The sequence below is a fragment of the Aquarana catesbeiana genome, linkage group LG07 (assembly GCF_042186555.1).
Source record: "Aquarana catesbeiana isolate 2022-GZ linkage group LG07, ASM4218655v1, whole genome shotgun sequence".
Taxonomy (NCBI): Eukaryota; Metazoa; Chordata; class Amphibia; order Anura; family Ranidae; genus Aquarana; species Aquarana catesbeiana.
Window position 1 is genome coordinate 278,070,739 of NC_133330.1, and position 15,829 is coordinate 278,086,567.

Below are 15,829 nucleotides of genomic sequence, written 5' to 3' on the forward strand. Positions count from 1 at the left end.
GGATATGTCGGCCTCACTGAGGCAAGACATTGAGCCCTCAGTATGGCATGTCACTTTGGCCCCCTTTACAGGGGTCCTACGTGGCGGTCGCGGAGTGTTCAGCTGGCTGCATACTGCCGCCTCTGTACAGGGGTGCACTCACACCCTGTTAAACAGTGGAATAACAGAATTCTGACAGGTTCTACTTTGTTCTATCTTGCTCTATTGAGTTTTGTTTTTTACCTGATGCAAACATGCTGGTTTTCTCAGCTCTCCGGCAGCCGTCATTGTGCTGCGGACTGCAGACAGTAGTCTCCTGTCCCCACTGGGAGGTGGGTGGGTTTCAAAATATTTTGTTATTTCCTCACCCTGTTAGTGTTGTGATTTACATTTTTTATTGAGATTGATTGCCTCTCCCTCTGTATATATTTGGTAGCCATATGGGACTACCTCAATGTAATTTTGGTCGCTTGCTCGCCTTGGGCCCCCTCGACAGTGGAGGGGAACCCAGGGCAACAGAGAGACCTATGATAAAAGGCAACCACATATCTTAGGATATTTGGGTTCCTCTTTAGTGCCTTAAGCGGTGCACCAGGTCTTGTGCTTAAAGATCTACGGTTAATTTTACTATATAACAATGCCGAGCAGTTCCGTTGGATCACTGTTCCCCCCCATGTGTTGGGTCTTGGTTGGGACATTAGTCCCAACCAACATCTAACCCCCTTGTGGGCCTTTAGCCCCACAACCAGTTGCACTCATACTTTTTCAGTACTATATGCTACAATTTTTTACTGGCCATTATATGTACTACAGTATGTCCTTCTACCTTGTTCTTTTCTTTGTTTCAGTCCCTCTCTACCGCCCTTTTCTCTTTTTCAGGTCCTCGCGGTGGGTGAGTAAAGTAGTTTTATGGCTAACTTCCCATGTACCATGAAGCTTAACTGGCTATCCCTGAATGTGCAGGGAATGAACTCCTCCCAAAAAAGGGTTAAAGTTTTTAAATATCTTAAGCAACAGAAAGTGAACATAGCATGCCTACAGGAGACCCATTTCTCATCTTCTTCCTGTCCTAAATACTTCAATGCCCTATACCCTCAAGTTTTTCTGGCTAATGGCCTGACTAAACAGAGGGGCGTTTTGATTGCCATACACAAGTCGGTCCCCATCTTAACTTATTATGCTCCAAATAATAATGCGGGACCTGTCCTCTCCCATATCTGCTCCCTGTTGCAGTCCCACCAGAGAGGCAATCTCCTCTTAGCGAGAGACTCTAATGTTACGCTGAACCCTGCTCTGGATATGTACCCCTCTGAACACAAAGCTCCATTACCCGATGCAAAAAAATTTACGTATTCTTTACAAAGTCATGAAATGGTAGATATCGGGAGGGAGCTACACCCCATTGGCAGGGACTATACCCATTACTCCCATCCTCATCATTCCCATTCCAGAATTGACCATATGTTTGTTCTGAGGAAACATCTCCCCCTGGTTGTGTCTGCTTCCATTTTAGCAGCTCCTTGGACAGACCATGACCCTGTTTTGGTCATATGCCACTCACTACTCAGTAAACCTCAATATTCACCTTGGACTATGAATGACTCACTCTTATCTTTTAAGGAAGTCCTCACCAATATTACTCAAGCCTCAGTGGAATATTTCAGGCTTAACACTGGGTCGGTTTCCTCCAAGGTGACATTCTGGGAAGCATACAAAGCGGTACTCAGGGGGCATATAATTCAACTGGCAGCAAAACACAAGGGAGAGCGAATAGCAATGCGGCATTCTTTAGAAGCGCGCCTAGACTCCCTATCCACAATTTTTAAACAGTCCCCTACTCTGGCTAATCGTAAATTATTAGATGGGGCGCATATAGAACTCGACCTATGCCTCACTGAAGAGGCAGAACGTACATTACCTGGGCCCACCAGAAATGGTATGCCAAAGCCAACAGACCCAACTCAGTGCTGGCCAATAGGCTGCGCACCTTTACCCCAAAACAAAACCCTATCACTCTTAGCCCTAGACATAATGTCCTCACAGGTAACCCATTGAAAGTGTTGGAAGAACACCGCCTCACCACCCTCTACAAGGTCGCCACTCAGCCTCCCACCCAAGACCTGACATCCTTCCTGACAGGACTGACATTGCCTAAACTGTCCGATACACACACTTCATTAATGGACCGGGACATTCAGTTAACGGAAGTATTACAGGGCATAAAAGAACTGAAAGTAGGCAAACGTCCAGGCCCGGATGGCTTCACGGCTCTTTACTATAGGAAGTTAGCAGACGTCTTAGCCCCCCATTTAACGACTATGTTCAGTGCAGTAAAGATGGCCATGCACTCACTCCTAACCTCTTAACCGCCAATATTGTTATGATTTCAAAACCCGACCGTGACCACTCGTCTTGGACCAATTTTAGGCCCATCTCACTTATTAATGTAGACATCAAAAAATTCTTACCACGCCTGGTCAAAAAGGACCAGGTGGGGTTTGTTCCGGGGCGACAAGCAGGAGACGCTATCAGACGTATAATACAACTTCAGCAGATAGCCAATAGCCGGTCTATAGCAACTATGTTACTGTCTCTTGACATGAACAAGGCCTTCGATACTTTGTCCTGGCCTTACCTGATGATGGTACTCACCCACTATGGCTTCGGATCGTCATTCTTGCAATGGGTAATGGCTAGGGTTGTCCCGATACCACTTTTTTAGGACCGAGTACAAGTACCGATACTTTTTTTCAAGTACTCGCCGATACCGATTACCGATACTTTTTTTAATGTCACGTGACAGTGTTTTTTTTTTTTTTTTTTTTAGGGGGGGGGAGTGAACGGTGTGTGTTTTTTTTTTTTTTTCATTTACATTTATTATTTTTTACAATTTAATTTTTTTTATTCTTTATTGCACTATGTGTGTGTTTTTTTTTTTTTTTTTTTAATCAGCCCTGTTGGGGGGCTTTGGTGAGATATCAGGGGTCTTAACAGACCTCTGATATCTCCCCCTTGAGACAGAGAAAGAGACAGAGGATAGAGATTCCCCAGTCCCTTTCTCTGCAGTCTCAGCTGCACTGACAATGAATGGAGAGAAGACAGCGGCTCCTCTCCATTCATAAACTGACACATCGTAATCACAGGTGATTACAATGTTTCAGTTATGTGAATGGACAGAGTCAGCTAACTCTGTCCATTCACACAGCGGAGAGACAGCAGAACGGAGGGGACAGAGGAAGAGAGAGGGGGACAGCGGAAAGCTGGAACGGATGGGGACAGCGGAGGGGGACAGAGCAAAGAAGGAGGACAGCGGAGGGGGACAGAGGAAAGGAGGGGGACAGAGCAAAGAAGGAGGACAGCGGAGGGGGACAGAGGAACGGAGGGGGACAGAGCAAAGAAGGAGGACAGCGGAGGGGGACAGAGGAACGGAGGGGGACAGAGCAAAGAAGGAGGACAGCGGAGGGGGACAGAGCAAAGAAGGAGGACAGCGGAGGGGGACAGAGGAAAGGAGGGGGACAGTGCAAAGAAGGAGGACAGCGGAGGGGGACAGAGGAACGGAGGGGGACAGTGCAAAGAAGGAGGACAGCGGAGGGGGACAGAGGAACGGAGGGGGACAGAGCAAAGAAGGAGGACAGCGGAGGGGGACAGAGGAACGGAGGGGGACAGAGCAAAGAAGGAGGACAGCGGAGGGGGACAGAGGAACGGAGGGGGACAGTGCAAAGAAGGAGGACAGCGGAGGGGGACAGAGGAACGGAGGGGGACAGTGCAAAGAAGGAGGACAGCGGAGGGGGACAGAGGAACGGAGGGGGACAGAGCAAAGAAGGAGGACAGCGGAGGGGGACAGAGGAACGGAGGGGGACAAAGCAACGGAGCAGGACAGCGGAGGGGGGCTAAGGGGGATGAGGTGACAGTCAGCGGTGATCACGTGTGGGGGAGTTACAAGCACCGATCACCGCTGTATGTCACTAAAGCAGCTGAAAGCCGCGGGGGGAGAAGCTTGTAACTCCCCCACGCGCCGATCACTGCTGACAGTTTAGGTATCGGTGGAAGCATCGGGAGCATTTGCCCGAGTACAAGTACTTGGGCAAATGCTTGGTATCGGTGCCGATACCGATACTAGTATCGGTATCGGGACAACCCTAGTAATGGCACTATATGACTCCCCACAGGCTAAGGTCAAATACTATGGTTTTTGAATCAGTTCCCTTTTCCATAAGGAGGGGAACTCTGCAAGGCTGCCCACTCTCCCCACTCCTATTTATTTTGACCATGGAACCGTTGGCAGAGGCGATCCGATCTCACCCGGACATAACTGGTGTTGAGATAGCAGGCACACCCCATAAGATATCACTGTTCGCAGATGATATCCTTCTAATCAAATCAAAAGCCATGTCAATCAATCTTCGGCCTTCGGACTTGATAACCTTAAAAAACACCTTCACGTTCCAATGGCTGACTTCATTACCGTACCTGGGGATCTGGCTCAGCCAAACCTATGCGGGACTCTATAAGGCAAACTTTCCTCCTATACTTAAGAAGCTGACAAACATGTTGTCGTCCTGGGCTCATCTCCCATTATCCTGGTTCAGCAGGATCGTGCCTATTTGTATGACATACCTGCTGAAATTACTTTACTTCTTTAGAGTCCTAGTGGACTCGCACCCAACACCCATCTCCTCGTTGCCCTGGCTCCCCTCCACACATCGCCCTCTCGTGACGGGGCCATGTCTGGCCCATTCCCTTCGCATATGGGACTCGGTCAAGTATTCGGCCGGCCTGATTTCTCTTCATCTACCCTTACTTCAACTTCTCCAGTGCCCATTGTTCCCACCAGGCTGCAAAAATCCACAGCAGTTCTCCTAGTGGAAGACAATCGGTTTCACGGACATCCACTCTTTTTTTACCCCCACTAGGATAATATCATTTGAGGCTTTTCGCTCCTCTCACGATATCCCGTTACACAAACACTACAGCTACCTACAGATTCACCATTTTCTCCAGGGGCTTATACAATTTCGACCCACCCCTTATACTTTGACCCCCTTTGAGAACTTCTGCAAAGCAAGACCTCAAACCTCGGGTTTAATATCACTGATCTATTCCTCTATTATTACCTCTAAAAAACCACCAACACGGCCCTATCACCTTCAATGGGAAAGGGAACTAGGAAAACAGCTAGATCCGGAGGACTGGCAGGTCATGACTTTAACGATATCCAAATGCTAAAAGAACGTCATCTTTTTAGAAAATGCCTATAAGGTACTTTACAGGTGGTACTACACACCGGCTAGACTGGCCTGTTTCTTTCCAGCCTACTCCCCCTGTGTTTCCGAGGGTGCTCCCAGGAGGGCACAATGACGCACATCTGGTGGACCTGTCCGAGGGTACGCAGGTTATGGATCAGAGTTTACTCCCTCCTCCGAAACATACTCCATGCTGACCTCAAAAAAGAACCATACGAATCTCTTCTCTGCAACCCAATTGCAGAACTGCTTCACCCAGGGCGCCAACTGGCTCTTCATCTCTTTACTGCAACCAAACTAACGATAGCTAGGGCATGGAAGACGCAGTTACTAAGTTTTGAGGTGTTTAAGAATCGCATACACGATATAATGGTTAACAAAAAGCTGACTGCTGTCCTTTCGGACACTCATGATAAGTTCCTGAAGGTATGGAGGCCATGGGTCGAATATACTAAACCCACCAGATTTGATACCACCCTTCTTCGGATTTAATGCACTCTTGCACCCAACCGCGAGGACCCACCCTCCCCCCTTTTTTTCCTCTTCTCTCCTTCCCCCTATTCTTTACTCGTCCCTTCTTAGCTAATCTCAACCCCTAGTTCTTCTTTAACCTCCCTCTCAATACTCTTACTTCTCACTTGCACCTAAGAAGCCATCTGGCCACCGGGCATAGCCTTGGATGAGATGGTTACATGGATAGATACTTAGGACTATTTACAGCTAGGCCCCTGTTGTGACAAACTCTTCAAGTATTTGTTAAAAATCGGATGCGGTCCTACGGCATTCCTTAGTGTGTCCAACCACTTTCATGTTTCCAACGTACAACTGTTTTCAGCCTCTGTTATATTCTTATTGTTTTGTTTTTCTTGAATTTACTAGTATACTTATTTTTTTAATAAGATGCTAAATTTTATGTTATGTTTATTCATGATGCATTCTCTGCACTGTTAAACTGTGAAATTGCTATGATTATCAATAAAACTTTTTGTAAAAGAAATAGAATGAGCATCTACTTACATCAAAGGGGAGAGATGTCAACATCAATTGGAGTCAAACTCTACTCGACTCTACTCTTGAAGACAAGCAGGATGGAAAAAGGTCCAGGGTTCCAAGACCGTTCACCCATACAATCAATGTTCTTATAATTATTAAACCTCAGTACTGAGGTTTAATAATTATAAGAACATTAATTGTGTTTTGTGACAGACCTAGCCGGGAGAGAGACTTTTGGAGGGGACTGTATGCTAGCCTCTTGCCGATCGATCGGGGGCCCTTGCATTTGGGGGAACGGTGCTCTTTGTGAGCTGTATGCCTGGGGACCCTTGAGGTGGTATTACTGTGGATTCGGGTCCTGGTCCCCCAGGACACACAGACTCTGGGGACCCTGGATTTGCCATATTGGAATAATGGCTGATTCATAATGCTGGGACAGATACTGTTAGGAGATGCTGATGTAAATTCCAGCACCTGTCTGTCTGTTGTCTGATAAAATGTGTATTGTAAATAAGTCTATAGTATGGGATCTAAGAGTCATTAGATTCCCATTGTTGTTTGTGTTAATTAACTCTGCTATTGTGTGAAGAGTCTATGTTGATTGTGATAATGTTGATTGGATTTTCTGAACTACAAGACGGCCAGTCTGGCCTAAAAGTCATGTCTGAGTCATCTAGGCTGTTTAAAGGGATTAGTTTATTAGCTCATGTTAATTAGGTTAATTAGGTTACAGCTGTATTGTTAGAGTAATATGAGCAGGAGGTCTGCACCTGCACTTTTAGGGTATAAAAGCCTGTATTTTGCAATAAAGTGAGATTCCTGGTTGAACTTACATACAGCCTGCCTGGTGTTTGTTCTGAGCTATCACAACTGGGTTAGAACGGCACATAGCTGTAATTCTAATCCCGGAGCATTGGATGACCGAGCAATCAGATGGTGCGATCTGCAATCTGATTCTATAGCAGCAGAGGAGTGTCGGGAGAGTGGAACTGAGCGAGCAAGGGGCTCGTTACATGTTTTACACAGCAGCTGTTAATATAGCGATCAGTAACATGGGTATTTTTGGTATATATATATATATATATATATATATATATATATATATATATATATATATATATATATATATATGTTCACCCACACAGCCTTAGCCCTGAGCCAATATGAGAGTACACAGCCAGCAATAGCATTGTCTGCAGCGCTCAGGAACAGAAGTTGGAAGCATCAGGGGAGAGGCATAGAGCACCACTTACAGAGCTGTCACAGGGATGGGAATAAAAACGGCAATGCATTTCTGGGCATCAAGTCCCTTTTTCAAGCCTTTTATTCCCATCCCTGTTAATAGCTCTGCAAGCGGTGCTTTGTGTCTCTCCCCCGCTGCTTCCTATTCTAGTCCCTGAGCGCTACAGACACTGCTATTGCCGGCTGCGTACTCTCATACCAGCTCTGGGCTGAGGCAGCTTGGGTGAACTGTCTTAGGATCCTGAACCTTTTTCCAACCCACCTGTCTTCATGGGAGAGTTGATTGACTCAAATTTATTTCAGTGCTGACATTCCTGACCTTTTGATGTAAGTGGATTCTTATTTCATTTCCAGTAATGTGTATACATTTACTGTACAGAGGTATGGGCAACAGAGCTGTAGGTAGTGTGTGCAGGAGTCTGACATTACACCTGTGATTTGCTGATCATGGGTGCAATACTTTGCAAGCTCCTGTTTTAAAAAATAATAAATGCACACTTTTTACCTGCAAAAAATATGAGCATTTATCACTTTTTTATGTAACAGTCCTCCTGGCTTAAGCCCATTCCCTCTCATTCAGCTGTCAAATTCCAGCTGATGGAAATGAGATAAGAGCAAACAAGGCACAGAAATACAGTATGTTAAAAAAGGAGTAACTTTAACCGCATCCCGCCCAGCCTATAGCAAAATGACATCTGGGCAGTGGTTTAATTGTGACTGGAGGTCCTATGATGTCCTTCACAACATGCCACTCATGCGTGCCCCTGGGGAAGCGCGCAACGAGGTGATCGGTGGTGTGCTGTGTTGCTCTCAAGAGGAGTTTAAATCACCCAAGCAAATTTGCAGCTTCTTAAATCTGGAGTTAGCCCTGGTTTGGGCAAATAAGTTACACAAGGGGCAGGCCCCCGGGTACTAAAAAAAAAAAAAAATGTATTCCTTCTCTGCTGTGTACCTGTATAGCACAGCAGGCATAAATGATCATGAACATCACTTATGTGTTTTCAGGAATGCATTTAGAGATTGGCCTGGAATTGCCATTTAAGACTGCAACATGTCCAGCACTGGCAAACAGGACAACCAATGACATTGTTAAAAGGAAGTCTGTACTACTGTACTAGCTAGAGTACTGTTTTTTAATGTTGTTCTAATAGATTTTATCTGTCATTAGGAAAGCAAGTCTGAATGTTCTCACTTCTTGGCTTGCTCCAATCATCTGGGATGGAATATATAACTTAAAAACTTTAAATGCGCAACACAAGGACACCAGGATAGGACTGTTTGTATTTGCTGTGAAAAAGTAAGTATGAGTAAATATACTGGTTTTGTGAGATAGAACTGCTTTTCAACATATCCTCCAAGTGTTGAGCAATTACAAAAACTATTAAGCAATGTAAGAAAAGCAATGTAAAAAGTTAACTGTAACTCAGATGTTTTTGCTTTAATTTAAAGCTGTATGAAACCCAAAACAAAAATGTTATATATTACAGCGTACCAGTCATGCCAAATTCAATCTTATTTTGATCAGATTTTTAAATTGCCTGGTAGAAACAGAGGTATGATCAATAACTTACTATACAATCATATCCTACAACTATCCATCGATATCCATTTTCCCATGGCTTTCTTACTGGCCAGATCAAAAAGTAGTATTAAAAAGGAAAAAAAAACATAAAAAAGGAAACGAATGCAGCCATTACACCTAAAGAATTTTAACACACAGTTGTGTTGGTTAAATAGGTTTTTCGTTTTTTTTTTCTGGTGAAGTTCAGAATACAGCCCCTGAGCAATGTGCAAAATGTTCTGACCAATGTGTATACCTCGTTATTACTAATATTATCATTCCCAAAATAAAGACCTTAAGATACATCTAAACCCATGAACAAAAATATAATATATTGCTGTTTACCAGTCCTTAAATGTAGTCACTGAAGTATTTTTTTCAGGCATTTTCACCTGGTGATCCTGCTAGTAACTTCCTGCCCTAGGGTGACAATTCTCAATCACTGTACTGTACAGTATATTTGGATCCTACAACAGAAAGTGTTAGGACTACAGAACACATCCTCCTCAGCTCCATAATATGGGGGAGGTGTTCTGTAGTCCACAAAGAGAATTGGGAACAATGCTACCTGATAGAGTCAGTAGAGGCAGAGTGCACAGGAAGTTAGCTCACAATATTTTTGGCAGGATTACCAGTATTTTTGTTGCACTTTTGGAACATTTATTACAAAACACTTTCAGTAGTACAGTATAGTTAAACCAAAGGCGAACAAATAAAATTAATTAATTCTTGGGGTTTTTCATACACTTTAATCACTTGCAGCCCAGTAGCTTAAGTTTTACTGCTGGCCAACGGTTTTATTGTTCCCCTGCCACATACCCGTACATTGTGGAGGAACTCCTTGGTTTACAGGCACCCCCTGCATCAATCACAGCACCAGTTCGTCAGCAGGCTCCCAGCCAATGATTTAGGCTGTGAATCTGCTGATGGCTGTGGCCAATCACAGCACAGATTTGAGTGTGTTAGTAAACACAATCCAGATCTGGGTGAAATTAGAATTTATTGGATATGTTTTATAACATTTTTGTATGTGAAAACTATAATAAATTTTATTTTCGTACAGTGTTGCATGACTAAGCAATTGCCAGTTACAGTAGCACAGTGCTGACAAGCAAAAAATGGTCTGGTCATTATGGGGTTAAAACCTTCCTGGAAGCCAAGTGGTTAATTTGAGATGCATAGCCTTTTGCATATCTGTAGCACCCTCTACCTAGGTAAGTGCTAGAGGTGAGATTTTTTTAAGAACAGTTAAATTTAGGCAGGCCTAGCTTAAATCTAGGCCTGTTTGTTTCGATCTGTGGGCTGGGAGTGGCTCAGAGTAGGCTGGTGACTCACAGATAGCATCACTTCTCGGTTACCTCCCTCTGGCTTCTAGAATATTCTAAAAGAAAGGAGGGGAAGAGAGGTGGAGCTGTCTGTGGGTTTTCTAAGGAGCCCTAACCAATCCCCAACTTGCATTAGCAGGGAGCAGGCCTTCTTAAATACCTAGAGTCAGCCCAGCTGGGGAGGAGTTGTTGGGTGGAAGAACTGGAGATGGAGCCCTAGGTTATCGGGGCCCTTGAGGGCGCTCCCTATTCTGGGGGGGTGACCTTGGGCCTGGGTTTTGGGTGCAGGACAGAGCCCTTCTGGAAAGCAAGGAGGATCAGGTCAGGAGGCACAGAGAAGAACCAAAGGGGACAACAGGGGCTAGTGTTGCCAGGCAAGTCTTCAGGAGGGAACCACCGCTGTGTTAGCAGCCAGGAAGGCTGGTGAGTGGCATGTGCTATCGGGAGTGCTGGAGAGGTATGCCAGAGAGGGCTGAGAGGAAACAGTCAGAGCTGGATGTGGAGCCAGTGAGGATTGCAATGTTGTAGGCAGTGGAGTTGGGCTGCTGCAGCCTGGAGGGCTGGCAGGGACTGAAGAGGAATTGCTGGGAGCAGTAGTCCACCATAGGACAGCTATCACTAAAGACTTCCTATTCTATCTTTCTACATTACGAAGGGACCCGCGGTTCCTGCCTGCAAATGGCAAGTTCTAAGGCCTGGCTGGGTCAGAGTTGGGCCTAACCATGTGCTAGCTGTGCCTGGAGTTAAGTGTTGTGCAAGAGAGAGAGAATTATAGTATTCAAGCAAGAGATGTGCTGGAGGAGACTGGAGAAGTGTCATGTACAAGGAGTGTACATAGTTCTGTCCCAAATTGACTGTTCTGTAATACTATTGGGCACCCATATAGTCCCATCTCTATCCAAGTTCAAATCCCTCAATAAAAAACACAAAAACAAGCACATGGACTGTTCATTGTCTTCAAGGTGATTAGGAAGTGAATGCTGGGCTGGGCAGGGTGACAGGTGGGCCGCAACTTTCAGCAGCCCCTTCGGGGGCACCGCTAAATATCTCTGCAGCTCACTGTCATGACAGCTTCAAAAAAATGTGTTGCTGGTTTTATTTGACCTGGTACTGATAATGTCATTATTTAGGTTTTCATCAGTTAAATACAAAGGAATAATAAAACAGTTAGTTGAAATCCATGCAGCTGTATTTGACAATATCAGATTTATTTATTTATGTATTTATTTATTTATTTATTTATTTTTTGTGTTTAGAGTATTTTTTAACAATGGAATCTTTATTTCTAGGTACATTCGGTTTCTTGGTCCACTTCTGGAAACAGCAGAACGTTTCTTTATGGTTGGCCACAATGTTACGTATTATGTTTTTACTGACAATGTCAGTAATGTAGTTAAGCCCAAAATGGGTGAAGGTCGCAATCTGCAGTTGCATGAAGTATCTGCTGACAAGCGATGGCAAGATGTGTCCATGCGACGAATGGAAATTCTGACAGCCATTACAAAGGAGCAAATGCCAAATGAGATTGACTACTTGGTATGTGCTGATGTGGACATGGTCTTTAATGATCATATGGGAGTGGAAATCCTTGGTGACCTATTTGCCACAATCCATCCAGGGTACTTCCTTGCTGATCCACAACGATTTACATATGAGCGAAGGCCCATTTCTGCTGCTTACATACCCTATGGTAAAGGGGACTTCTATTATATGGCGGCATTGTATGGTGGGAAGGTGGAAGAAATCCACAAACTTAGCACAGCTTGCCATAATGGAATCAAGGAGGACAAAAAAAAGAACATTGAAGCCGTTTGGCAGGAGGAGTCCCATCTCAACAGATATTTGGTATACAATAAACCTACCAAAGTACTTTCTCCAGAATATATCTGGGACACAAATTTGCCCAATGGCGAATTAATAAAAAGAAAGCGATTCTTAGCAGTACATAAAAACCATGAGGAAGTAAGAAACTAAAATGTTCTGGCCATTTCACATGGAACCAAGTGCATTAATCTATTACCATTCTTTAGAATGAGGACCCTAATACAATGGACATAGCCTTTCTTTCGGTAATAATGAGAGTTCATTATGGTTCACTTATTATGGAAGCTTCATACCATACTTTGTTAAAAAAGGTAATCAGGGATTTTTTTACTGTTGGAATGAACCATTTTATTTGATTTGCAGTTTGTTGCACACCAAAATTGATCTTGGTCCATAAATAATTTTCAGTATACATGTGCCTTGGAATATAGTCGCACCACCTAGCTTCAGGTGTCAACCAGCTGTGCACTTTTTTGTTGAAGAAAATGTACATATAATGAAGTTTTTTGATCAGTTTCATAATTAATTAAGAAGAAAAAAAAAAGTAATTTGACCATAAAACATGATGTTGCAGATGGAAAATCAGGTTCCTGCTTAAAGGCTAAGATAGAAATATCAAAGATAAATAGCATCCATGTATTGTAGAGAATAAACAAAGAGTCACTGAACTGTTCAATTGATGTCATGCATTCCTAAATTACTAGCTACTAACCAAAGAGGTCACTGTTTTTACTGCAGTCACAACAAACACAATCTAGGAGCCATTTTGGCCAGGTGTCTATTTGATTTGACTCAAGCTGGCCATGGAAGGATTGTAATACAGGAAGTTCTGCAGGGACAAGTTACTCTACTGATTAACGTCTCTTGACCGGGGCTGTTGGAAAATTTTCATTCGCTTAGCATCTGCAGCCAATTGGAGTTACAGCAAAGGAGTCCCCAATGACAGAATACAATAGCACAGCGGGAAGGATTGCTCCAGCTACCACACTTGCGTGGATGGGGGGATCTGTTCGTATATTTTTGATCAGCTCACTGGCTGATGGCAAAAAAATGATATATGTATGGCCAGCCTTAGGGTCCTTTCACACCGGGTGGACAACGCCTGCAATCCACTTGCTTAGCAGGGGATATGTCCTTTGACTCCTGCTGAGCAGGCAGATGATGGGTCCGTGTCTGCTACACTTATGCAGAGCGGACATGGACACAGCCCGCTCTCCTGTATAGACGGTTGGATGTAAGCAGACTGCCTGTCCATTTACACCTGACTGCTATCTGATCCCTGAAGTGGAACAGATCCTCATCTGTCTGTTTTTAATCGGATTGGATGTATGCAGGTGTAAGCGAACAGAGGAGAATGGAGGTTCCGATCAGGTTTGCCTGAAAAACAGACAGGAGAACCCGATTGGAACATTCATGTAAAAGGGGCTTTAGACACATGAGGAGGGGGATTGATAACAAGAATGTAGCCAATTCGCTTTTACATTTTTATTGTCTAAGCTGTGTGGAAACATGAAAGAAGCTGATTAGTTTCTATGGGCAATTGTACCAGCTGAGATAGTACTTATCTCAGACACTTTTTAAATCCCCCCCCTAGGAGTCAGTGGTTCCTAAAAAAAAAAAAAAAATTAATGTCTGATCTTTAGGTCTGTTCAAACACAAAAATTATGGCTTCTTCTAATACCTACATACATAGTCATGCGTAAGGCTAGGCTCACACTATATGGGGGTACAGGACTGCGTATATTCGCATGCCTTCCCTAACCAAAAATGCATTGCTGTTAGCATGTGCTAGGGGTGCCATGAATTATTAAAGGCACCCCTGCGCACTGGAAACTGCAGTGTGTTTTCCCATATCGGGAACAGCATAGGACTATGTCATTTTTCTTCAGCTGTAATTTTGGAAAGGGTATGGGGACCATTTCCCTGCATCTTCCGTAGGTACAGCAGGCCTTTCAAATGAATGGTGGGTGTAGGAAACTGGCATAGTGTGAACATAGCCTTGGATTTATTTTTTGTTATAAGAGCTGTGCTGACTTTGAAGCTGAACTATAGAAGTTATGAAAAAACAGCAACACAGCAGCAGGACCTGTGATTATTTTGTATCAGGTTTGGGAAGTAAAGCCTGTAGCTTGCCAAAACTTTGATATTGTTAGAGTATTATTATCTCCATTGGGCAATCTGATAACATGAATAAAACAATTCTGCTATAGAAAAGATCTAAGAAAACATTTAATACAGCCTTTTTCGGACAGGGTGCCCCAGCACCCTGGGGTACCTTGAGGTTTCTTCAGGGGTGCCTTGGCAAAATGCCTAAACATTGCCCCAAAATTGTATACAAGCCAGCAGATGGATGAAGCCTGCCTTTTAATTACACAAAGCCACAAGTTTTCATTGTGCACCATTACGACCTTCTAACTGCCGGAGTCCTAACAAAAAATGGCCCTCCATTGCCCCACTCTGTCAGCACTGGGATCACATTAGCTGAGTGGAACAATAAAATCACCTCTAACGTTGGGTGTCCTACGTGTGTGGTTGTTGATGTATTATGTAAAACTATTAGGGCCAGTTCACACCATAGAAATGCAGTCCGGATGCATTCCAGGTGCTTTTCTGCATGCGCGTTTTTGATGCGTTCCAGTGCATTTTTTGATGCATTTTTGGTGCGTTTTTGATGCAGTTCAGTGCTTTTTTCCCCTCTCTTTTTTTTAACCTTAAATAAGGACAAGTGTGGTGCAGTGTGTTTTTGGTGCATTTAGGTGCGTTCCAGTGCGTTTTTGATGGGTTTTACAGTGTTCCAGTACAGTCCAGTGCAGAAAAAATGCAGCATGTTCTACTTTTTTTTCTGGAACTGGAACTGACCGCACTGGTGTGAACTATGCCATTGAAAACCATATAACCTACTTTCCATGCGTTTTTGATGCAGAAAAAAAAAACCGCACTGGACTGCATGTGGTGTGAACTGGCCCTTAGAATAGTTTTACATTTTAGAATGGGATGCCTCAAGACTTTCCATAATTTTAACCACTTCAGCCCCGGAAGATTTTACCCCCTTCCTGACCAGAGCACTTTTTACAATTTGGCACTGCGTCGCTTTAACTGACAATTCAATGCTGTACCCAAACAAAATTTGTGTCCTTTTTTTTTCCCCCCACAAATAGAGCTGTCTTTTGGTGGTATTTGATCACCTCTGCGGTTTTTATTTTTTGAGCTATAAACAAAAAGTGACAATTTTGAAAAGGAAAAACAATATTTTGTACTTTTTGCTATAATAAATACTATAATAAATAACCCCAAAATGTAAAAAAAAAGAAAATGAATTTCTTCATCAGTTTAGGCCAATATATATCCTTCTACATATTTTTGGTAAAAAAAATAAATAAATATTGCAATAAGCGTATATTAATTGGTTTGCGCAAAAGTTATAGTGTCTACAAACTATGGGAAAGATTTATGGCATTTTAATTTTTTTTATGTTATTTTTTTTTTACTAGTAATGGCGGTAATCTGCATTTTTTAGCGGTATTGCGACGGACAGATCGGACACTTTTGACACATTTTTGGGACCATTGACATTTATACAGCGATCAGTGCTATAAATATGCACTGATTACTGTGTAAATGTCACTGGTAGGGAAGGGGCTAACAATAGGGGGTGATCAAGG

General features: G+C 43.5%; 1 protein-coding gene across 1 annotated transcript in view; it reads left to right on the top strand.

Moving 5' to 3' along the window:
- The window catches only part of LOC141103612 (histo-blood group ABO system transferase 2-like), a 107,243-nt gene extending 94,400 nt beyond the window's left edge, over positions 1 to 12,843 (top strand). Inside the window, exons 3-4 of the mRNA XM_073593404.1 lie at positions 8,626 to 8,754; positions 11,633 to 12,843. Of these exons, the coding sequence (XP_073449505.1) occupies positions 8,626 to 8,754; positions 11,633 to 12,317 (814 nt within the window). The 3' untranslated portion in view covers positions 12,318 to 12,843. The remainder of the gene's footprint in view (positions 1 to 8,625; positions 8,755 to 11,632) is intronic.
- The last annotated feature ends 2,986 nt before the right edge of the window (positions 12,844 to 15,829 follow it).